Here is a 25181-nt window from a genome sequence, read left to right on the forward strand (position 1 = left end):
CGACTGGTTGATTCGAGCCAAATCAAAAGCAGAGAGCGAGGAGGTCACCGGTCGGGTGGTGTCCTTTCTGCAGTCGCTCGGTTGGGTTGTCAATCTGGCCAAGAGTCACCTCGTTCCGTCGCAGTCCCTAGAATATTTGGGAGTCCGATTCGACACGAAGAGAGGCCGTGTGTTTTTGACAGCGCCTCGCATCTCCAAGCTACAGTCTCAGATCCGGCAGCTCCGAGCTCAGAGGGCGCCGTCGGCGCGGGAGTATCTTCGGGTGCTGGGTCTGATGGCGGCATCAATAGAGGTGGTACCTTGGGCCAGGGCCCACATGAGACCGTTACAGGTAGCGTTGTTGTCTCGCTGGTCTCCTCAGTTTCAGAGTTTGGAGGAGAGGCTCTCCCTGCCGGAGGTGGCTCGGGGCAGTCTTCGCTGGTGGCTCCTCTCTCCGAATCTAGCGAAGGGCATGCCGTTGGACACGCCAGACTGGGTGGTGCTGACCACGGATGCGAGTCTGTCAGGATGGGGGGCGCATTGTCTGGGTCAGGTGGCCCAAGGGCGTTGGACGTTGGAGGAGGCGAGTTGGTCCATCAATCGCCTGAAGACGCGAGCTATTCGGTTGGCTCTTCGGGCCTTTCAGAGTCTTCTGGACGGCAAGGCAGTCAGGGTTCTTTCAGACAATGCCACGGCCGTCGCTTATGTAAATCGACAGGGGGGAACAAAGAGTCCCGGGTTAGCGGTAGAGGCGACGGAGTTGCTGTCATGGGCAGAAGTTCATCTGCAGAGTCTGTCAGCGGGACACGTGGCAGGGGTGGACAACGTGAGTGCAGATTATCTGAGCAGGCATACGTTGGATCCCGGAGAGTGGGCTCTCCATCCCTCCGTGTTCGAGCAGATAGTGTTGCAGTGGGGTCGGCCAGTGTTGGATCTTATGGCGTCGGCCGACAATGCGCAGGTCCCTCGGTTCTTCAGTCGTCGAAGGGATGCTCGAGCCGAGGGCATCGACGCGTTGGTGCTTCCGTGGCCACCTCAGCAGCTGCTCTACGTGTTCCCGCCGTGGCCGCTGGTGGGCCGCGTGGTACAGCGGATCGGTCGTCACTCGGGGTTAGTGGTTCTGATAGCGCCCAATTGGCCCCGGCGTCCGTGGTACGGAGATCTGATGCGGTTACTGGTGCAGGATCCGATTCCTTTGGGGCCTCGGGTGCGACTGGTTCAGGGGCCGATAGAGATGGCAGATCCCTCTCCGTTCTTGCTTACGGCTTGGCTCTTGAGAGGCACCGGTTGAGAAAGAAAGGGTTTTCACCCAGAGTGGTTGATACGATGTTGCGGTCTCGCAAGAGGTCTACTTCTTTGGCGTATGTGAGAGTGTGGCGCACCTTCGAGAACTGGTGTCAAGAGCGGGCTTATGTCCCTTTGCGTACTTCGGTGGTGGAAGTTTTGGATTTTCTGCAGGATGGCTTGGAGAGGGGACTGTCGCTCTCTTCCCTGAAAGTGCAGGTTGCTGCCTTGTCTTGTTTTAGAGGTAAGATTCGGGGAGTTTCCTTGGCGGCTTCTCCTGATGTGGGGCGGTTCCTGAAGGCAGTGAAGTTGATTCGGCCGCCTCGTCGTCCGTTGGTTCCGCCTTGGGATTTAAATTTGGTTCTGGAGGCGTTGGTGGCACCTCCGTTTGAACCCGTGGCATCCATTACATGTAAGGATCTTACTTTGAAGGCGGTTTTTCTGGTGGCCATTTCTTCGGCGCGTAGGATTTCAGAGCTTCAGGCTCTGTCTTGCAGGGAGCCTTTTCTGTCATTTGCTAAGGAGAAAGTGACTTTACGGACGGTTCCTTCCTTTGTGCCTAAGGTGGTGTCGGCTTTTCATGTCAACCAGGTGATTTCCTTGCCTGTGTTGGGGGATTGCGCTGGGGACCTTACGCAACGTCGGCTGGCTAAGTTGGATGTACGGCGCGTTTTACGGTCGTATTTGCGCAGAACGCAGGATTTTCGAGCATCGGATAGGTTGTTTGTGTTGTTTGGAGGTCCCAAAAAAGGGGCAGCAGCTTCCAAGGCTAATCTGGCTAGGTGGTTGAAGGAGACCATTGCGTCGGCGTACTTGTTGAAACGCCGTGCCGTGCCCTCGGTGCTTAAGGCTCATTCTACTCGGGGGGTAGCTGCTTCTTGGGCGGAAAGTAGTTTTATTCCTCCGCAGGATATTTGTAAGGCAGCGGCGTGGTCTTCCATCCATTCCTTTGTGAAGCATTACAGACTTGATGTTCAGGCAAAAGAGGATGCTCGGTTTGGAGCGGCTGTGTTGTCTTCTGCTTTTCGAGGGTCCCACCCTTAAGTTTCTACTGCTTTGGTACTTCCCAAGCGTCTTGACCGGTCTGGAGGGTTGAAGAGGAAGGTGAAATTAGGCCTTACCTGCTAATTTTCTTTCCTCTAGACCCTCCAGACCGGTCAAGAGCCCGCCCTGTGTATTATCAGAAGTGTGTATTATCAGAAGTGATTTTGAGCCGTGTTCTGCTATGACTATTCTTTCAAGTTTAGTGTGGTCGGAGAGAATTTCTTTGACTCTAAAACAGTACAGAGCGGGACGTTTGGACGTTCCGTCTGTGGAAGCACACTGTTGGTGTTTGACTATTGGTTTTCCAGGTACAGGGGTTTTGTTTCTCGTTTTCAGGTTTTTGGTTTTCTGCTTTGCTAAGCGGATACTGACGTCAGGTGGCTAGGCACAGGTTATATGTACATAGTTTGAAGTTAGTGTTCTCAGTCTCCCTCTGCTGGTAGGCGAGCATAACCCAAGCGTCTTGACCGGTCTGGAGGGTCTAGAGGAAAGAAAATTAGCAGGTAAGGCCTAATTTCACCTTAAGCGTCTATTGCAGCTACTCACTGGGACACCAGGTCGTTACAACTCGGAGCGGACAGCAGGTAATTTTTACCTTTTTATAGCGGGCAGGGGGTTCCCCGATTCTTCTCCTCGTGGCATATGGCGTCGGAGGGCGAGGGCGCAAAGGGTCGCTCCCCGGGTCGCTTGAGCGCTTCTAGAGGGGATGCGGGGGTCTTAAAGCCTGATTCGCCCTTGTTGGGTGACAGTTTCGTGACCGATGAATGTCCTTCCTTCCGGCGTGGCGGTTTTTCCCGCCATAAACGCCCATCCCCCGCTCCTCGCCTCCGCCATCTTGGCCGGCCACGCGGCTCGGACGGCTTCTTCTTGGGCCGCCCTTGAGGTTGGAGACATTAATGCCATGAACGCCCTTAATTTGGGCGACGGCACAGAAGCGGCTAAAGTTAAGAGCCGTTCTTCCCGCGCGGCTCCTTCGCGGAGTTTCACGCCGGACGCCATTTTGGATGCGCAGCGTGTCTCTCCCCCGCTATTGCGAGCGCCGGTTGAGGGTGCGTCTAGGGCTGTTGCCCAGGCTGCGGAAGTGCACAGTCTGGGGGGTTTCTCCCCCGAGTTTGTTTTGCTGCTGCATCAGGCCTTCCTCATGCACAACGCTGCCCCTGCTCCCTCGTCTGGTAAAGAGGTTGAGGTTCCCAGAGGTAAACGCCCTCGGGTTGATTCCCAGGCCTTGGAGGAATTTGTCTCCTCCGATGTAGATGAGGGCAGCGTGTCTGAGGTCTCCCAACGGTCCTTTGCGGATTCCTTGGAGGAGACGGATCCCCGCTCGGATGGAGCGGATGACCCCTCTGCAGCGCGGCTTTTTAGCCCAGAGGATTTGCCCAACCTGTTGTTACAGGCCATGGACACTTTGAAGATTTCCTCTCCGGAGGACGTCTCTCCCTCAGCCCCTGTTGGCTCTGCCATTATGCTGGGGACGAAGCGCCCGCCTAGAACCTTCCACGTGCATGATGCCATGCACACCTTAATTTTGGCTCAATGGGATGTCCCAGAAGCGAGCCTTAAAGTGGCTAGGGCTATGTCCCGCCTCTATCCTTTGGCTGTGAGTGAACGTGAGGCCTATCTGTGGCCTACCGTGGATTCTTTAATCACTGCGGTGACTAAGAAAACGGCGTTGCCGGTGGAAGGTGGCACGGCCCTAAAGGGCGCCCAAGACAGAAGATTGGAGGCGGCCTTAAGGTCGTCCTTTGAGGCGGCTGCTTTAAGTTTGCAGGCCTCAGTTTGCGGCTCCTATGTGGCCAGGGCGTGCCTGACTATGGTGCAGCGGGCTTCCCCCTCGGATCATTCCTTGAGGGCTGATTGGCCGGCCCTGGAATCGGGCTTAGCCTATTTGGCAGACTTGCTGTATGATGTCTTGAGGGCCTCAGCGAAAGGCATGGCTCAGACAATCTCTGCGCGGCGGTGGCTTTGGCTGAAACATTGGTCTGCTGACCACGCCTCTAAATCCCGCCTGGCTAGGTTGCCTTTTAAAGGCAAGCTGCTCTTTGGGGTCGAGCTGGACAAAATCGTGACCGATCTCGGCACGTCTAAGGGCAAGAAATTACCAGAGGTCAGGGCTCGGGCTAGTACTCGTCCCGGTACCTCCAGAGGACGGTTGCAGGAAGCCCGTCGGTACCGCCCGGGCAAGTCGGGTTCCTCTGCCCCCTCTTCCTTCAAGAGGAATTTCTCCCCCAAGCAGCATTCCTTTCGCAGAGACCGCCGTCCGGAGGTGCTCCCTCCGGTCCTCCCCCAGGGTCTCGTACCCAATGACGGGGTCTTGGTCCACGCCCCAGTGCAGATTGGAGGACGGCTGTCCTCGTTTCTGGGCGAGTGGACCACAATAACTTCAGACGCGTGGGTGCTGGAAGTCATCAGAGACGGCTACAAACTAGAGTTCTGCCGACCCTTAAAAGACGGGTTTGTACTCTCTCCCTGCAAGTCTCCGGTCAAAGCTGTGGCAGTGCAGCAGACCTTGGACAATCTGATCCGCCTGGGCGCGGTCGTTCCGGTGCCAGAAAGTCAGCTTGGCAAGGGACGTTACTCCATTTACTTTGTGGTACCAAAGAAAGGAGGTTCTGTCCGGCCTATCCTCGACCTCAAAGGGGTCAATCGGGCCTTGAAAGTGCGGCACTTTCGCATGGAGACTCTCCGCTCTGTTATAGCGGCAGTGAAGGCAGGAGAGTTCCTGGCATCCTTGGACATCAAGGAAGCGTACCTGCATATTCCCATCTGGCCTCCTCATCAACGCTTTCTGCGTTTTGCAGTCCTGGGACGACACTTCCAGTTCAGAGCCCTCCCTTTCGGGTTGGCTACTGCTCCGCGGACCTTTTCCAAAGTAATGGTGGTCATCGCGGCCTTCCTACGAAAGGAAGGGGTACAAGTCCATCCTTATCTGGACGACTGGTTGATCCGAGCCCCCTCTTATGCAGAGTGCGGCAAAGCTGTGGACCGGGTAGTTGCTCTTTTGAGCTCCCTGGGATGGATCATCAACTGGGAGAAGAGCCGGCTGCGCCCGACTCAGTCCCTGGAGTACCTGGGAGTTCGATTCGACACCCAAGTGGGCAGAGTGTTCCTGCCAGACAATTGGATTGTCAAACTTCAGGCTCAGGTGGACCAGTTCCTAGTAGCCTCTCCCCTTCGGGCTTGGGACTATGTGCAGCTGTTGGGCTCTATGACGGCCACGATGGAAGTTGTGCCCTGGGCCAGGGCTCATATGAGACCACTTCAACACTCTTTGCTGCAGCGCTGGACTCCGATGTCGGAGGATTATGCTGTGCGCCTTCCCTTGGACCCAGCAGTGCGCAAGGCGCTGAGCTGGTGGATGCAGACAGACAAGTTGTCTGCGGGAATGCCTCTGGTGACCCCAGAGTGGATTGTCGTCACGACGGACGCCTCGTTGTCGGGCTGGGGAGCCCACTGCTTGGGAAGGACAGCGCAGGGGCTCTGGTCTCCTGCAGAGGCAAAGTGGTCTATCAACCTCCTGGAACTCAGAGCCATTCGGTTGGCGCTTTTGGAGTTCATCCCGGTACTGGTGTTGCAGCCTGTACGGGTCCTGTCGGACAATGCCACGGCTGTGGCCTATGTCAACCGCCAGGGAGGTACCAAGAGCGCCCCTCTAGCCAAGGAGGCTATGAATCTTTGCCAGTGGGCGAAAGCGAACCTGGAGCAGCTTTCAGCGGCCCACATTGCCGGAGTCATGAATGTCAAGGCGGACTTTCTCAGTCGCCATACCTTGGAGCCCGGAGAGTGGCAGCTATCTGCTCAGGCGTTCTTGGACATCACGAAGCGCTGGGGCCAGCCGAGCCTAGATCTGATGGCGTCATCGGCCAATTGCCAAGTGCCGCGCTTTTTCAGCAGAGGACGGGACCCTCGATCCCTGGGAGTAGATGCTCTTCTCCAACAGTGGCCGACACAAGAGCTTCTCTATGTGTTCCCGCCCTGGCCCATGTTGGGCAGGGTGCTAGACCGGGTGGCAAAGCATCCCGGCAGGGTAATCCTGGTGGGTCCGGATTGGCCCAGGCGTCCCTGGTATGCGGACTTGATCAGGCTCTCAGTCGACGATCCTCTGCGGCTGCCAGTGGAGCAGGGCCTGTTACATCAGGGTCCCGTGGTGATGGAGGATCCCTCCCCCTTTGGTCTTACGGCCTGGCTATTGAGCGGCAGCGTCTGAGAAAGAAGGGCTTCTCAGACAAGGTCATCGCCACTATGCTGAGAGCGAGGAAGCGCTCTACTTCTACTGCTTACGCCAGGGTTTGGCGTATCTTTGCAGCGTGGTGTGAAGCAGGCTCACTTTCTCCCTTCACTGCTCCAATTTCTTCAGTGTTGGCGTTCCTGCAAGAAGGTCTGGAGAAAGGCCTGTCGCTCAGTTCCCTTAAAGTCCAGGTAGCGGCTCTGGCTTGCTTCAGGGGCCGCCTGAAGGGTGCTTCCCTGGCTTCGCAGCCAGATGTGGTGCACTTTCTCAAGGGAGTTAATCACCTGCGCCCTCCTCTGCACTCAGTGGTGCCTGCGTGGAATCTCAACCTGGTACTAAGAGCATTGCAGAAGCCGCCTTTTGAACCCTTGTTGAGAGCATCTCTGAAAGACCTGACGTTGAAAGCAGTCTTTTTGGTGGCTATCACTTCAGCCAGAAGAGTTTCCGAGCTCCAGGCGCTCTCATGTCGAGAGCCTTTTCTGCAGTTCACTGAGGCAGGAGTGACTATTCGCACAGTGCCTTCCTTCCTGCCCAAGATTGTTTCTCGCTTCCATGTGAATCAGCAGCTTTGTCTCCCTTCCTTTCGTAGGGAGGACTACCCAGAGGAGTACTCTGCTCTTAAATATCTGGATGTGAGACGAGTCATCATCAGATACTTGGAAGTGACCAATGATTTCCGGAAATCGGATCATCTGTTTGTCCTGTTTGCAGGTCCTCGTAAGGGTCTGCAGGCTGCTAAGCCTACAGTGGCAAGATGGGTCAAGGAAGCCATTGCAGCGGCTTATGTGGCCGCGGGGAAGGTGCCGCCTATCCAGCTGAAGGCTCACTCCACGAGAGCTCAGGCGGCCTCGATGGCAGAGGCCGGATCCGTCTCCTTGGAAGAGATATGCAAGGCGGCAACTTGGGCTTCGGCTCATACATTCTCCAAGCATTACCGTTTGACTGTGGCTGCACGGGCGGAGGCCCGGTTTGGAGCTTCAGTGTTGAGGTCAGGGATTTCAATGTCCCGCCCTGGGTGAGTACTGCTTCGGTACATCCCACCAGTCTATGGATTGATCAGCTTGATGATATGGAAGGTAAAATTATGTATAATCATACCTGATAATTTTCTTTCCATTAATCATAGCTAATCAATCCATAGCCCCTCCCAGATATCTGTACTGTTTTTATTCTGGTTGCATTTCAGGTTCAAGTTTAGTCTTCAGTTACTTCAGAAAGACTTCGTGTTCAAGTTTTTTCACTTGGATTCTTCAAGAGTTAAGACGAGTTTGTGTTACAGTGAGCTGCTGCATTCCTCTCCCCTCTGTTTTACAGGGCTGGATTGAGACTTAAAATTCTGCCGGCACTCCCTCCCGCTTCGTGCGGCTGTAGGGCAGCTTTGTACCCCTCCCGCTTCGGCGGTGTTAGGGTCAGTCAGCTCCTCCCGCGGTTGCGGTTGCAGGATAAGCCAGATCCCCCCGCATCGGCGGGTGTGGTGTCCCTCCCCCGCTCCGCGGGGATGAGCTGGACGGATTCCCCTTCCCCACTTGTGTGGGGATGAGCTGGGTTAATTCCCCTCCCCCGTTTCGGCGGTGGTGAGCTGGGCAGTGTCTCCCTTCGTGGGTGTAATTCTCTAAGTGCTGAGTCCTGCGGATGGAGCTTTGATATCGACATACTGAGGAGTTTCCGGCAGCACATGACCACATATAGGGAGGCAAAAGTTTGCTCTCTATCTCCACCTGCTGGTAGATGGACACAACCCACCAGTCTATGGATTGATCAGCTATGATTAATGGAAAGAAAATTATCAGGTATGATTATACATAATTTTACCTTATTTATTTATTTATTTATGGCATTGCTTGTTCTGCCCCCAATTAGGTAATTGGAACCCTAGAAGAAGTGCACATGCCACAGAATGGCATTAATCATGCTGGTATCAGTGCACTGGCTGAGTCTTTCAGTGCCAACCCATTGCTGAGAGTAATCAATTTGAATGATAACACCTTCACAGACCGTGGAGCTGTGGCTATGGCTGAGGTGAGTCATAGGATCCTGCATCCTTGTCTTCCCATTCCTATCCAAAAAAACCTCATTTTCATCCTTGCGTTCTAAAAGATGTGTGCAGCTTTGGCTTCATGCCCTGTGTGTGTGGTTAAATCTGCAGAGAATGAAGATGTGTAAATAGTATTAGTTTTTAACATGTCTTTACATAACACCTTACCATCTGATCTTGAGGCTCATGAGTATGGCACTTGGTCATTGACCTGCTCATCTTTCACCCTTCATTCCTTTAGCTAACGGAGATTGTACATATCATCCTTATGCTGAAATGTTCTGTTCATGAAGGTTCTTGGGTGCCGTAGACTCGAGGCCTCACCTTTTTTAACAATAAGCAGTGTTTGCTGCTTTTAGTCATGATCAGGCCTACAGTAAACACCATAGCATGTGGGCAGCTTGGACCAGCGTGGCTGTTAACAATCATAAAAACACGTTGTTGGGTAGACTGGATGGACCATGTTGATTTTTGTATGGCATCATTTACTGTGTTACTGTTTTGGAGTCCTGGATCAGAGAGATCTAGATAGTAAGGTAAAAAATTTCTACTGAGCAAGGTCTTACCTTAGTAAACTTTTGTTATTCATCTTTCTGCCCCACAGGCTCTGAAAATACTTCGTCAGGTCGAGGTGATCAATTTTGGAGACTGTTTGGTACGATCCAAAGGTGCCCTGGCCATTTCAGAGTCCATCAAAGAGGGACTACACAAACTAAAGGTTAAACCTAAAACCTGTACTGTGTTTGTGTTTATTTAACCAGCCTTTTTTTGTGGATAACTTCTGGTAACCCTAGTAGCGCTTTAGAAATGTTTAGTAGTAGTAGTATTAGTGTCATCTTCCAGTACTGTAGGGATTTTTCATTGGAGGTGTACAAACCTAAGAATGACTGCAGTGAAAAGATTAGCTGATTCTTTTCTATTTTTGGTCTCAGGAGCTGAACCTGTCCTTCTGTGAAATCAAGCGCGATGCAGCTGTGGCTGTTGCTGAAGCACTAGAGGACAGGATGGAACTGGAGAAACTGGATCTAAATGGTACATGGATAGAACCTGTAAACAAGGGATGTGGGGAATGGTGCTGAAAAATGCCACCTTTTTACACATATGATGTGAAGACGTGACGTGTAAAGAGGCCAGCTCAGCTAAAGTGTGTTAGGTTTGAGGAGACTGAGGAGGTCTACCCTATGCAAATACTATATCAAGTTTTTCCTTAGTGTTGTGGAGTCAGATACACTAGAAATGAAAGGATGACTTTACCTGCACTTCATCCTATTTTTGTTTTTTTGAAAATTGAAATTTGGGGAAAGTACTGTAAGTGAAAGTAAGAATAAACAAACCTTGTAGTGTGTCCTTGGGAGCTGGTGGAGCTATTTCACTACATAGAACTATAATTTAAAACAGGTCTGCATCAGGTTAGATTAATAGTAGCAAGTTTAGCTTCCAAGATTCTTCATGCTGTCTGTGATTGAGATGGTGTAAATTTTACCTTCCACAACACTTCTCACTGCTTGCTTATGTTTCAGTGAGTATAGAGTTTAGTGGTACTGGGTAGTCAGTCCAGTTGTATCTGCCAATCAAATGATTTGCCCTTAATTACCTTGCTGAAGTTGAGAAGGTAATTTTAACTTTGGAACATAATTAGTATACATTCCACAATTCTTTATTCTTTCCTGTCAGTAGCTACAATCAGTTGTCCAAATATAAGGACAGAATTCCATGGACTGATGTCTTTTTCTTCATCTGACCTATGAGAGCAAACTGTGCTCAGTAACACACTGCTGTGGATAGTGGTAGGGTTCTCTGGTGTTTGATACTAGCACATCTTTATTTCAGTTAACTTAGGTTGTCTTTTTCCCCCCCCCCCCACTCCATCCTTAATCCAGTCTCACAGCTGTGAGAAATCTGTCTCCAAGGACATGCAGGCCAGTTAATACTCACATGTGGGTGACGTCATCCATGTTGCCTGGTGTGGAACGCTATAATAGTGTTTATAACTTTAAGAGCCATGCACTAGCGGTCCTGCTGTGAATGCTGAGTGCCTTCCTACGCACTGCAAGAGCGCCGGACCAGCAGTTTCTTCTCATCTTCTGTGAGGAGAGAATGTGCTGTTTGTGGTTCATCACAGCGTCTGGTGCATGTGCCTTCTCTGTGGAATTTTTATCCTGCTTCTTTTTCTTTTTCCCTTTGGAGTTTTTTGCTCCCTCTCTTTAGTGTTTTTAGTTAGGTTTTCCCCCACTTATGTTTCCTTCATTTTTTTGTGCTCTTTAGGCCTTCATTGGCCTGATCTTTTGTCAGGAGTTTTTCCCTCTATTCTCTGGTGCTTTGTCCCTTTTTAAAGTCACTATTGAGTTGATGACAAGGAAGGAAAAACAGCTGTTTGCAAAATCAAAAGTTCCCAGTGTCTTCAAGCACTGTGCTTGGTGCAATCAGACCATCTATGTCAAAGACACCCATTCTTGGTGTCTCCAGTGTTTGGGGCCTGAACATTCCCCTTTCAGCTGTGTTCTTTGCCTGCATATGCAGAAAAGAACCCGGTTGTCCAGAGAGGCTCAAAGAAAGAAAAGTTTTTGGAGTCCGGTCTGAATTGTCAACATTGGCATAGACATCGGTGTCAGCGCTTGCACCAGCATTGAGTGCATTGATCCCTATGACTTTGTGACCTGTGTTTGACACTGGGAGTGGGCGTGCGTCGATCAGGTCTCCACCTGTCCCAATACTGCTGTTCAGGGCCTCTGGGACTGGTCAACATTGGACCCAATACAGACTATGCATGGGGATTCAACGATGTCCTTGTCGGTACAGAGGAGTATTGATGCTCACCATCGGACAAAGGCCGAGAAGCACAAACATTAATCCCGCTTGACAAGGTTTTTGGTCCTCAAGAAGCATCAGCGCCGGGAGCACCACTCTCCCTCTATTGAAGAGTTGCCGATGCAGGGGTCTCAGTGCAGCCAGAACCAGGCGCCCATGTTGACCCTGACGGTTCAGCAGCCTGCCTCTAAACAGACGCCCCAGCCTTTCCAGATCTTGGCCCTCAGTGAGCGCATCTGGGCCATGCTTCATGAGCACCTGGAGGGGCGTGCATCGGCATCTGGGGTGCTTGCTTCTTCCTGCTCCGCAAGGCCCTCAGCCTGCGATGAGGTCTCCACCAGTGCTGCATGTAATTCCAGTGTTGACAGCTGCCTGTGCTGGCACCCCTCGACGTTGGTGGAGGAAGCTTCACCGGAGTTGAGGGTGGAGCCTACACCTTGGCACCCTTCCACACATGGACATAGTTCCTCTCTCGAAGCAGACTGTCTCAGCCCTCCCATTGTTTTTGCTGACATCAAAGAGGAGCTCTCATGGATGTCTGATACTACTCGGAGGAGGAGCCTTATGGTATCCCATCTGACCCCTTCCCTCCAGAGGAAAGGAAGAAGTCTCCACCTGAGAGCCTTTCCTTCCCTGCTTTTATCAAGGAAAAGGTAGCTGCAATTTCAGTTCGATTAGAGATGGAGGATGAGCCCAGGGCTGATGTTCGAGGTCCTGGACTACAACTCTCCTCCCCCTAGAAGAGGCTGTGATGGTCCCGCTTCACAAGATCCTGCGACATGTTCAGGTGAAGAACTGAGAGTTCCCTCTGTCGGTCTCTGTCCTCAAGAAGATACACCATGTGTCTGATCCAGAGCTCCTCTGGGTTTGTTAGGCCATAGTTGCCAAGCAACTCGTACACTTTTTTTTAAATTAAATTTTCATAATACGTTTACAATACATGTAAAGAAAAATGTCACTCAAAAAAAAAATCCAAGCACAAGTATAATCATGTCAAAACATTCTAATCCACAACAAGAAAAGGTCTTGCCAAGTTACCAGAGGAAGAATAAACATAAAAGAAAAACATACAATTAAATCCATTGTTGGTAGACCTGGAAATACAATTGTAAACCCTAAGCTCCTCAGAAACATTGTTTATCCAAAAGAAAATGCTCCAAATGCAAAGGATCCATAAAAACATACGATTTTCCCTTTTAATCTGAAGTTCAGAAGATGTTAGTTTTGCATATTTTCATTAAAAAAAAAAAGTACATTGTTTTGTGGTCAGGCAAGAACAGTGTGCCTGATGTCTCCAGACCTACACAATTGAAGCGGAAGGCTTTCCTGCAGCTTAAACCTAAAGTGTTAGCTGTTGGTGCTACTTTTTCCCTTAAGTTTTCTTGCAAGTGCTGTAAACTTTTGGCCAGGAGCACTTATGATACTTCTGATGTGGCATCTAGGATTTCTGCCCAGAACATAGTGATGTGCAGAATTTCATGGCTGTGTGTCTCTGATTGGACCCTGCAGTCCAGCAGAGATTGGTGGATGCCGCATGCTGGAGGAATAACTTTTTTGATGAGAAGATCGAGGAGGTCGTTGACCTCATAAAAAAGCATACTGATACTATCAGTACTCTCTCTCTCCTGCTGGATGCCTTCTGCATCCTCCTCAACCAGGAGGTTTTCAAGCAAGACGAAGACAGCTCCCTACTATTCTGAGGCATAGGTACACTCCTTTTAGCACCCGTACTCTTTGACTTCCACCTATTCCGTTCAGTCTTCCAACTGTCTGACCAGGTTACAACTCCAGAAGCCCTCAAACACAACTTCCCAAGGTTTTCTTTCTATGTTTTAAGCTTCCTTCAGCCAGGAGCCCACAGACACAAGCCACCTGTGGAACCCAGTATGCACAACTGAGTCCAATTGTTAGATGTTATCATTGTGGAGTGGCTGTGAATGCTGCCTTACTTGAGCTCCACAGGTGGAGAAACCAGGCTTGGAAATTGAGTCCTAGTCTCCTCTGTAGCAAAATGAAGATTATCTGCTAAGCCTGCAGATCAGACCTTTTTGTTCACTTAATTTACTTAATTATAAGGCAGTTTTATAAACGAGTTTATAATACATATAACTGGTTGCAAGGCCCTATGAAAGTACCTTCATGTTAAAATAAATGCTGGTGCAATTTGACGTTTAGTCTTCACTGTGGGAATTAAGTCGTAATCTCACTGTTTGCTGCTCTATGGTGTCTTATTGAAATGTTCCCAACTATGAGCTCTGGTTAACAATTTGGTGTTTTAAGAGGAGAGTCTGTCGGCAGAAGCCATTTAGAAAATGGGCTGTTAGTTACTTAGATACTAACTTTAGCTGTCTATTGCTATCTTGCAGTAATGACCATGAAAAAGGCAGTATTGTTCCCTGTGCAGTTTCCACCCTTTAACTTGTTTGTTGTCTTTAGCACAGTGGCATGCTTGCTGTATGGTCCTGGTTGCACAGGAAAAGGAGTTGTGTTAGTAAGTGAAATGAAGACAGTATTTAGGTTATTCACCCTCTGCTGTAGTTAGGCTATTGCAGGTACAGTTCATCGGCTGTGGATTATCTGAGGGCTGAGGTGATAGTGAAATGGTAGAGAAATCTTTAACCATTTTCTCCTCCCTTTCTTCCAGGGAACTGCTTGGGTGACGATGGTTGTGACCAAGTCCAAGAAATCTTAGACAGTTTTAACATGGCTAAGGTCCTGGGGCCTCTCAGGTAGGAAAAGGAGTGTGACACTATATGTAGAATGGGTTTGGGGCTTGCTCTTTTTTTTTTTTTTTCTTGTTGGCTTTTGTGATATGATTTGCTGTTTTATGTCTCTAATCCATAATCACTCGACTCTTTCTAAAACATAGCTTGTGATACTCTTTTAAATATCAAGCTGTCGCTGAAGTACAAAAACTAAGGGGAAAGAGCCTCAGAAACCTACCGCCACTTCTGTATATCAGAAAATAAATGTGGTAGGATTGACGAGGGTCAGTTAACTTCATAGGTATGAAAATTTCCTTGAGAGATAGTTGTTAAAACTCCAGTGAAACCAGTTTATCGTGGGTCCCCAAAGTGACATAAAAATGAAAATTGAACTTAACTTTAGCACTCATGTGACTTCGTTTCCACTTGTAACATGCACCAACTGTAGCCAAAGGTTCACCCGACAGGTTGTGTCAAGGTGCGGATTGTGTATCAGCATTGTTACATTCAATTCCGAACCTTGGCACAGCCTGTTGGGTGAAACTTTGGCTACAATCGGAACATATTACAAGTGAAAATGGAGTCGCATGAGTGCTAAAGTTGTTTGATTTTCATTTTTACTTCACATTCTTTTTTTGGGACCCATGGGTTTTTTTTATCCCTATGAAGTTAACTGACACTTGTCAATCATACCACATTTATTTTCTGGTATACAGAAGTGGAGGGAGGGTTCTGAGGCTTTCCCCACTTTTGTTTTTGTACTCCAGTAACAGTTTAATATTTAAAAGTGTTGCAAGCTATGTTTTAGAAAGAGTAGAGTGAGGGTGGTTTATATTGTCTGTCTTCCTCTGTTATTATTTAATATATTATGTATCTAATCTGTCAATAAACCAATTTGTAGTGATGATGAAGGTGATGATGATGAGGAGGAGGAAGAGGAGGATGAGGAGGATGACGATGAAGAGGAGGAGCAAGAGGACGATGAAGAGGGGGAGCAAGAGGAGGAAATTAAAGCAAAGGAAGAGCTGGATTCACCATCTCAGAAGATCCTGCATTCTCATGTAAGGGCAGGGTTGTTTGAGGGGTTGATTTAGCGGTGTTTGGGGGGTTTTATAAACATCAGCAATTCTAGTGTTTGGTGTAGGGTACTAGGTTGACACCTTTGGTACCTGATGTACTCTGTCCATGTACAGAACAGGTACAGTGGTAGCATCAGCTTTTCCCATGTGTTGTCGTATCCTTGTGGCTTAACTTTGCTCTGAAAGACCATCTTTGTCAGTGAGGAGACTTCAATCTGTTCACAAACTGGACAGAGACCAACCAGCTCATTTCCCCTACACCACTGAGCATCCATCACTACCATCCCTGGTAGTTGTTTTTGATAATCAGACTTGCAGTCCTATTGTCAGCCCAACCAGCTCCCCGTGCGATTATACGTTAGCAGAATGTGGACTAAGGAATGCAAACTCAGACACAGGGCTATGGACTGAAAAGAGCTATAGTGCAGTTCTAGTAGCTAGAGAATGACACGGGGACCCGCGGTAACCGCAGGGACGGGGACAGATCCCACAGGGATGGGGTGGAGACAGGGACAGAGCCTGTGAGGACGGGGACAAGCTTTGTCCCGTGTCACTTTCTACTTTGAAGCCTGTTAATGAACTGGACTGTTTGTTTGATGCAAACAACAATATTTTTATTTTTTGGAAAAACAAACAAATATGCTGGCCTCAGCTAGCAAAATTTGCATGGGGTATCCTGTACATCCTACTACCAACACATCTTCTAAGAAGACATCTTTTATTGCAGGAGGGACTGTGGAAGACAGGAGAGCTAGACTGAATCCTGAGATTGTTGATGACTTCTTACTCATCCACAAATTAAAAATCATAACTGTGCTTCATAGGGCATATTTCTCCCCTCTAAGACATACAGAACTGGTTGTATTTTGTACCCCTGGACATTTTAACAGGGTGGATTAGGATTCCTTGGAGTAGTAGAAGTCAGCTATTGTTGGGGTTGGAAGGGTAGAAGGTGGTGGGAGGGTTATTATAGCTGATCGTTATTATTGTTTTCTATTTGTAATTTACACATAACAGTTGCACAGCATATTGATTCTTTTTATACTTTAATAAAAAGATTTAAGTATAAAATCATAAATGTTTGAGGCTTCTACAGATGAGAACAGAGCTCGCGGGGGTGGAGACGGGGCCTGCAGGGATGGGACAGGGAAGGAGACGGAGACAGGGCCTTCAGGAATGGGGTGGGGACGGTAAGGGGACAGATTTTGTCCCCGTGTCATTCTCTAATAGTAGCCATAGTGCTCCTAAAGGAAAGCGGAAGGTTGTGAAACCTTTTTTATCTTAAATGCTATTCATGAGCTTTCAAGGCCACACAAGGGCTTGTGTGTGGTCTTGAAAGCTATTGTTATTTATATTGTGTACTGAATTGTAATTGGTGAATTGTGTTTACTGTTAGTTGCTTTGATTAGTGTTATACCAGAAACACATTATAGAAATCAAATTTCATATTATCTTACAACCTATTAAGGCGTGCATAAAAGCTGTGAAATAGTCATGGCTCCTGGTTTTATGGCATTTAAAAAAAATCATTTTCCAGTCTTATTCAGAAGCATTTTTGGTTATAGCTCTGTATTTTTCTACTTTTTTCACATCTAAAATAAAGTGACCTAAAAATTGTAATCTGTTTTTTTTAATGCTTTTGCTATGACTGACCAATTCTGTACCCTCTCTTTGTCTTTTCCCTTAACAACTCATCTATAATTGAATTTCCCGTTCTGATCACTTAGTTATTTCTTTCTGTCCCGTTGGCTGCAGCTTCTCATAGGAACATGACTACCATACTGGATCCTTCAAGGTCCATATCTTGTTTACAATAGTGGCCGCTCCAGCTCTAATAGGAACCTAAAGACTAGCAAGATTTCATGCTGTTTATGTCTATCTAGGGATAAGCAGTGAAGGAGCAACTGATCCTGACCAAAAGAAGCTTGAACTTGTTGAACCTGAATTTCCAATTCCTCCATCTTAGTAGTGTGGAAAGGAAACGTTCTTCCACCTTCTGTGTTTTAGAAGAATTCCAGTTAACTGAAGGGGTGATTCTAGAGCATACCTTATACAGAGGTTCAAGGGTAGTCTATATTGCTTCCAGTGTAACTTCTGCAGGTTTAACTAGGGGATGCAAAGATATATTCAGCATCAACACCTGGCCTCCTCCTATAGCCTCTGGGAACAGTGTTCTGATGCCATTAAAATAGCTCCCCCACTGGGGATAAAATTGACTGCAGCCACCCCTGGCTGTACTTGGCAATACTAGAGGTTCTGTAGCTAGATGCAGCTCTTTAATCATTAGCCCTTTGCTGTGGGACTAAGTGATAAATTACTCACTCGATCAGGGTTATTCTTCATGGCCAGACCAACTGGAGCATCCCCAGGTAAGGCTTGACCAAAACTGGTGATTTCCACCTGTTTCAAGATGGAGGTCTGACTCAAGCAGGTAGGAGCTTGCAGCTTCCCTTTCCTTTTATATCAGCACTAGGCTAAGAAATCAAACAAAATACTAAGTAGAACAGCACAGTGTTCCTACTGTAATGCCTTATTGGTTTCTCTCTCCCTCTCCAAACCATTTTTTTAAAAATCCAGCTACACTAACCCTCACATCCTCTGGCAACAAATTCCAGACCATAATTGTTCATCGAGTGAAAAAAATATTTTCTCTGTTTTTAAGTGTCCAACTTGACTTCCTGATTAGATGGGCTGGTGCCTATATAAAATATCTTGAATATACCTGCTGATTTGTCAACATTTATATTTCAGCTGTCTTTGATGGGCAGGATAACTATATAATATGATGATTATCCTACAATGGCTCAACACATGTTGCCCTTGCACCTTGTGGTAGAGATGAAAAGGCGCTTCAGAAATTTCTGCAAGTATATCTCTGTCAAGTAGACAGCTCACCTCCCCCTCTCGACCATTATGATTCCTTGATATATGGCAGTAGCTTGTAGTATGTGCTGTACCAATGATTGGTTTAGGGGTACAACAAAATGTTACATAGGCTGAAACCCAACTGTCAAGTGAAAAGCAGTTCAGTTATTTATTGCATGCGCCAACTGATAAGATATCTAAAGAAAACATTGCTTCTCTGATATTTAAAATATTTACCTCATGGAGTGTCCCTTAGTCTTGCCTGTTCTATTCTACTTATTTTATGTACCACTGTCGTATTTATTTGGGTTTTCTCCGAGGACAAGCAGGCTGCTTGTTCTCACGACTGGGTTGACGTCCGCGGCAGCCCCCACCAACCGGAAAAAGCTTCGCGGGACGGTCGGCACGCAGGGCACGCCCACCGCGCATGCGCGGCCGTCTTCCCGCCCGTGCGCGACCGCTCCCGCCAGTTACTTTTTTCCCGCGACTGAGAGAGTCGTGTTTTTGCAACTCTCTCGTTTCAGCCGCCGGAATTTTCGACCGCGTTTACGCGGGTCGTCGCTCTTGGCCCTTTTGGCCTCTTCTTCTTTCAGTTTCGTTTGTTATCCAAAAAAAAAAAAAAAAAAAAAGAATTTTGCGCGTGTGGAGCACGCGCTCCTCCTTTTTCCCTCGCTTTCTAGCGGGGACGCCTCGTTGCGGCCTAGTGGCCGCTCGGTCGGTTTCAATTTTCGTGGTGTGATTTTAGCCACCATTGCCGACTTTGACTTCGCCGACGCGATTTTTCCGTCGATGTCCTCGAAGGTCCCGAGTGGATTTAAAAAGTGTGGTCGCTGCGGCCGGCCGATCTCGCAGACCGACACCCACGCTTGGTGCCTCCAGTGCCTCGGGCCGGAGCACAATCTCAAGTCGTGTGCTTTGTGTCTCGGTCTCCGGAAACGGACTCAGGTTGCGAGGCAAGTTCTGCGGGACCGTCTTTTTGGAACTTGCGCCGGCCCCTCGACGTCGACCTCGACGGCATCGGTATCGAAGGCCGGTTCTTCGGTACCGGTATCGATGCCCGAGACATCGGCACCGATGGCAGCGACCCCAGGAGAACAGGTCCCGTCGGCCCGCCGGTCCGCCGGCGAGAGTGGGGTAGAGAGACCGCGTGGGCAGTCGGCCCCGGTCACTCCCTCAACTCGTGAGCCACGGGACCGAACCCTGTCGGACCCGGTACCTCGAGACCGAGGGGGATCGACCTCCTCCTCCTCCATGCCCTCCGGCACCGGTGACGTGCACCGGAAGAAGGACAAGAAGCGCCGTCACCGGGAGCCCTCGGTGCCTGAGGAGGTGTCGACGCCGAAGCGTCATCACAGAGAGGAGAGATCTCCGTCGGTGGTGGAGGTACCGACGCGTCGGGGTTCCGGCACCTCGGTGCCGTCTCCTGGCCCCCAGCAGCTTCTGGCACCGACACCCTTGCCGGCCCCACCGCCTTTCTCGGCAGCGGGCCTGGACGAGTGCCTCAGAGCCATCCTTCCGGGGCTCCTGGAAGGGCTGATGCGCCAGGCTGTGCCGGCGCCGGGGGTGCTTGCGCCCTCGGCGCCGATGACTGTGGCGCCGGCGAGCTCTAGCCCGGCGCCGGGGCAGTCGACACCGCCGCCGCTTGCGGTGCCGGTCTCGACAGCCACGCAGGTGGAGTCCCCGTCGACGTCGATGGAGGGAGCTCCGTCCCCGCCGGCGCGGGAGTCCACCGCTCGACGACACCGAGGCCTCGGTGCCTCGACGTCGAGCCGGGCCCGGTACCGGACTCAGCTACATGAGCTAATGTCCGATACCGAGGATGAGGACTCGTGGGGGGAAGAGGAGGACCCGAGATATTTCTCCTCAGAGGAGTCTACGGGCCTTCCCTCGGACCCCACGCCGTCACCGGAGAGGAAGCTCTCACCTCCTGAGAGTCTCTCCTTTGCCTCCTTTGTGCGGGATATGTCTATAAGCATTCCCTTTCCCGTGGTCTCTGTGGAAGAGCCGAGGGCCGAGATGCTCGAGGTCCTCGACTATCCATCACCACCTAGAGAGTCCTCCACGGTACCGCTGCACAATGTCCTGAAGGAGACGCTGCTCCGGAACTGGGTGCGACCATTAACTAATCCCACCATTCCCAAGAAAGCAGAGTCCCAGTACAGGATCCACTCTGACCCAGAGCTCATGCGGCCCCAGTTGCCCCATGACTCAGCGGTCGTGGATTCTGCTCTCAAGAGGGCACGGAGTTCGAGGGATACCGCCTCGGCGCCCCCGGGGCGGGAGTCTCGCACTCTGGACTCATTTGGGAGGAAGGCCTACCAGTCCTCCATGCTCGTGACCCGCATCCAATCGTACCTGCTCTATATGAGCATCCACATGCGGACCAATGTGCAACAGCTGGCGGACCTGGTCGATAAGCTCCCGCCGGAGCAGTCCAGGCCTTATCAGGAGGTGGTCAGGCAGCTGAAGGCGTGCAGAAAGTTCCTGTCCAGGGGGATTTTTGACACCTGTGACGTGGCATCTCGTGCTGCGGCCCAAGGTATAGTGATGCGCAGGCTCTCATGGCTGCGTGCCTCTGACCTGGACAACCGCACCCAGCAGAGACTGGCCGACGTCCCTTGCCGGGGGGATAACATTTTCGGTGAGAAGGTCGAGCAGATGGTGGACCAACTGCATCAGCGGGAAACCGCTCTCGACAAGCTCTCCCACCGGGCGCCTTCAGCACCCGCCCCCACGGGTGGGCGTTTTTCCCGGGCACGGCAGGCTGCACCCTATTCTTTGCAAAGCGTAGGTACAACCAGCCGGCCCGAAGGCCTCGTCAGGCACAGGGACAGCCCCAGCGCGCTCGTTCTCGTCAACAGCGTGCGCCTAAGCAGCCCCCTGCGCCTCCACAGCAAAAGCCGGGGACGGGCTTTTGACTGGATCCACGGGAACATAGCCGCCCTACAAGTGTCCGTACCGGACGATCTGCCGGTCGGAGGGAGGTTAAATTTTTTTCACCAAAGGTGGCCTCTCATAACCTCCGACCAGTGGGTTCTCCAAATAGTGCGGTGCGGATACGCCCTGAATTTGGCCTCCCTGCCTCCAAATTGTCCTCCAGGAGCTCAGTCTTTCAGCTCCCATCACAAGCAGGTACTTGCAGAGGAACTCTCCGCCCTTCTCAGCGCCAATGCGGTCGAGCCCGTACCACCCGGGCAGGAAGGGCAGGGATTCTATTCCAGGTACTTCCTTGTGGAAAAGAAAACAGGGGGGATGCGTCCCATCCTAGACCTGAGAGGCCTGAACAAATTCCTGGTCAAAGAAAAGTTCAGGATGCTTTCCTTGGGCACCCTTCTGCCAATGATTCAGAAAAACGATTGGCTATGTTCCCTGGATTTAAAGGACGCATACACTCACATCCCGATACTGCCAGCTCACAGACAGTATCTCAGATTCCGCCTGGGCGCACGGCACTTTCAGTATTGTGTGCTGCCCTTTGGGCTCGCCTCTGCCCCACGAGTGTTTACAAAGTGCCTCGTGGTGGTAGCGGCCTACCTACGCAAGCTGGGAGTGCACGTGTTCCCATATCTCGACGATTGGCTGGTCAAGAACACCTCGGAGGCAGGAGCCCTCCGGTCCATGCAGTGCACTATTCAACTTCTGGAGCTGCTGGGGTTTGTGATAAATTACCCAAAGTCCCATCTCCAGCCAACTCAGTCTCTGGAATTCATAGGAGCGCTGCTGAATTCCCAGACGGCTCAGGCCTACCTTCCCGAAGCGAGGGCCACCAATCTCTTGGCCCTGGCTTCGCAGACCAGAGCGTCTCAGCAGATCACAGCTCGGCAGATGTTGAGACTTCTGGGTCATATGGCCTCCACAGTTCATGTGACTCCCATGGCTCGTCTTCACATGAGATCTGCTCAATGGACCCTAGCTTCCCAGTGGTTCCAAGCCACCGGGAATCTAGAAGATGTCATCCGCCTCTCCACCAGTTGTCGCACTTCACTGCTCTGGTGGACCATCCGGACCAATTTGACCCTGGGACGTCCATTCCAAGTTCCGCAGCCCACGAAAGTGCTGACGACGGATGCATCTCGCCTGGGGTGGGGAGCCCATGTCGATGGGCTCCACACTCAGGGTCTGTGGTCCCTCCAGGAAAAGGATCTGCAGATCAACCTCCTGGAGCTCCGAGCGATCTGGAACGCACTGAAGGCTTTCAGAGATCGGCTGTCCTGTCAAATTATCCAAATTCGGACAGACAATCAGGTTGCAATGTATTACGTCAACAAGCAGGGGGGCACCGGATCTCGCCCCCTGTGCCAGGAGGCCGTCGGGATGTGGCGTTGGGCGTGTCGGTTCGGCATGCTCCTCCAAGCCACATACCTGGCAGGCGTAAACAACAGTCTGGCCGACAGACTGAGCAGAGTCATGCAACCGCACGAGTGGTCGCTCCATGCCAGAGTGGTACGCAAGATCTTCCGAGCGTGGGGCACCCCCTCGGTGGACCTTTTCGCCTCTCAGACCAACCACAAGCTGCCTCTGTTCTGTTCCAGACTTCAGGCACACGGCAGGCTAGCGTCGGATGCCTTTCTCCTCCATTGGGGGACCGGCCTCCTGTATGCTTATCCTCCCATACCTTTGGTGGGGAAGACCTTACTGAAGCTCAAGCAAGACCGCGGCACCATGATTCTGATAGCGCCCTTTTGGCCCCGTCAGATCTGGTTCCCTCTTCTTCTGGAGTTGTCCTCCGAAGAACCGTGGAGATTGGAGTGTTTTCCGACTCTCATTTCGCAGAACGACGGAGCGTTGCTGCACCCCAACCTTCAGTCTCTGGCTCTCACGGCCTGGATGTTGAGGGCGTAGACTTCACTGCGTTGGGTCTGTCTGAGGGTGTCTCCCGGGTCTTGCTTGCCTCTAGGAAGGATTCCACTAAAAAGAGTTACTTTTTCAAGTGGAGGAGGTTTGTCGTGTGGTGTGAGAGCATGGCCCTAGAACCTCGTTCTTGCCCTGCACAGAACCTGCTTGAATACCTTCTGCACTTATCAGAGTCTGGCCTCAAGACCAACTCAGTAAGGAATCACCTTAGTGCGATTAGTGCTTACCATTATCGTGTGGAAGGTAAAGCCATCTCTGGAGAGCCTTTAGTCGTTCGATTCATGAGAGGCTTGCTTTTGTCAAAGCCCCCTATCAAGCCTCCTACTGTGTCATGGGATCTCAACGTCGTCCTCACCCAGCTGATGAAACCTCCTTTTGAGCCACTGAATACCTGCCATCTGAAGTACTTGACCTGGAAGGTCATTTTCCTGGTGGCAGTTACTTCCGCTCGTAGGGTCAGTGAGCTTCAAGCCCTAGTAGCTCATGCTCCATATACCAAATTTCATCACAACAGAGTAGTGCTCCGCACTCACCCAAAGTTCCTGCCGAAGGTGGTGTCGGAGTTCCATCTTAACCAGTCAATTGTCTTGCCAACATTCTTCCCCAGGCCGCATACCCGCCCTGCTGAACGTCAGTTGCACACATTGGACTGCAAGAGAGCATTGGCCTTCTACTTGGAGCGGACACAGCCCCACAGACAGTCCGCCCAATTGTTTATTTCTTTCGACCCTAGCAGGCTAGGGGTCGCTGTCGGGAAACGCACCATCTCTAATTGGCTAGCAGATTGCATTTCCTTCACTTACGCCCAGGCTGGGCTGACTCTTGAGGGTCATGTCACGGCTCATAGTGTCAGAGCCATGGCAGCGTCGGTGGCCCACTTGAAGTCAGCCACTATTGAAGAGATCTGCAAGGCTGCGACGTGGTCATCTGTCCACACATTCACATCTCATTACTGCCTCCAGCAGGATACCCGACGCGACAGTCGGTTCGGGCAGTCGGTGCTGCAGAATCTGTTTGGGGTGTAAATCCAACTCCACCCTCCAGGACCCGAATTTATTCTGGTCAGGCTGCACTCTCAGTTAGTTGTTCTTCGTAGGTCAATTTCTGTTGTACCCTCGCCGTTGCGAGGTTCAATTGACCTGGGTTATTGTTTTGAGTGAGCCTGAGAGCTAGGGATACCCCAGTCGTGAGAACAAGCAGCCTGCTTGTCCTCGGAGAAAGGGTATGATACATACCTGTAGCAGTTGTTCTCCGAGGACAGCAGGCTGATTGTTCTCACCTTCCCTCCCTCCTCCCCTTTGGAGTTGTGTTTCATACTTTATTGCTTGTCATTCAACTGGCGGGAGCGGTCGCGCACGGGCGGGAAGACGGCCGCGCATGCGCGGTGGGCGTGCCCTGCGTGCCGACCGTCCCGCGAAGCTTTTTCCGGTTGGTGGGGGCTGCCGCGGACGTCAACCCAGTCGTGAGAACAATCAGCCTGCTGTCCTCGGAGAACAACTGCTACAGGTATGTATCATACCCTTTCTCCGCAGGCAAGCAGGGTAATGCAGGCACGCTCTGGGGATGTCACAGACAGTCTGTGTACTTTATTTCTCACGCCGGAAATGAACTGATTGTCTAACTTACTCTATAATTTACTCTATCATTTATGAACTTTAATGCAATACCACTTTGTATTTCTCATTCCGGAAATGGCGATTGCAATTACGGCATTATGTAAGCCACATTGAGCCTGCAAAAAGGTGGGAAAATGTGGGATACAAATGCAATAAATAAATAAAGACTTCACGCTCAGTATGACAGCTTCTAAAGATATGGGCCCCAAATAGTAAGAAACCTCTTCTGGTTCAAGATTGTACCAGCATCTCTGGCTTTCAGTATCAGCAAATGGAACATGTTTCTTCAGTGTCAGTAGCTTGGCATCTTATCGTGTATCCAATATTGCCCCACCACGCATGCCTTACTAAATAAAAAGGTCTTCCCATACCAAAAATCCCACAGCTAGATGTTTTCCCAAATAATATACCAAGAGGAGAGGGTGGGATTGATATGCGCAGAATCCTGCTCATATACTGTAGTACCCTAGACCAAAACTGGCGAACCTGTGGGCATAACTGGAATGTGAGACAGAGAGTGCCCTCAGAACCACCACACTTTAAACAGGTTTTGAATGCAACACCATAGAGTGTTAGGCTTGTGACTGAGAAAAATAAGCTAGAATAATAATTCTAAAGGTGCACTCTTGCCAGTTTGCCCCATCATCATCCTAGGAATAATTTTTAGTGCATGACTAATGTCAGCAG

At 50.5% G+C, this 25181-nt stretch overlaps 1 protein-coding gene across 5 annotated transcripts in view; it reads left to right on the forward strand.

Annotated features, from left to right (window-relative positions):
• Window positions 1-25181, forward strand: part of RANGAP1 (Ran GTPase activating protein 1) — a 179960-nt gene that overhangs the window by 63739 nt on the left and 91040 nt on the right. For all 5 annotated transcript variants that reach the window (XM_030210516.1, XM_030210500.1, XM_030210526.1 and 2 more), the window contains 5 exons: window positions 8393-8551; window positions 9172-9285; window positions 9500-9599; window positions 14020-14104; window positions 14982-15141. In XM_030210516.1, coding sequence (XP_030066376.1) covers window positions 8393-8551; window positions 9172-9285; window positions 9500-9599; window positions 14020-14104; window positions 14982-15141 — 618 coding nt within the window. The remainder of the gene's footprint in view (window positions 1-8392; window positions 8552-9171; window positions 9286-9499; window positions 9600-14019; window positions 14105-14981; window positions 15142-25181) is intronic.

Source organism: Microcaecilia unicolor, chromosome 1 (genome assembly GCF_901765095.1).
Source record: "Microcaecilia unicolor chromosome 1, aMicUni1.1, whole genome shotgun sequence".
NCBI lineage: Eukaryota > Metazoa > Chordata > Amphibia > Gymnophiona > Siphonopidae > Microcaecilia > Microcaecilia unicolor.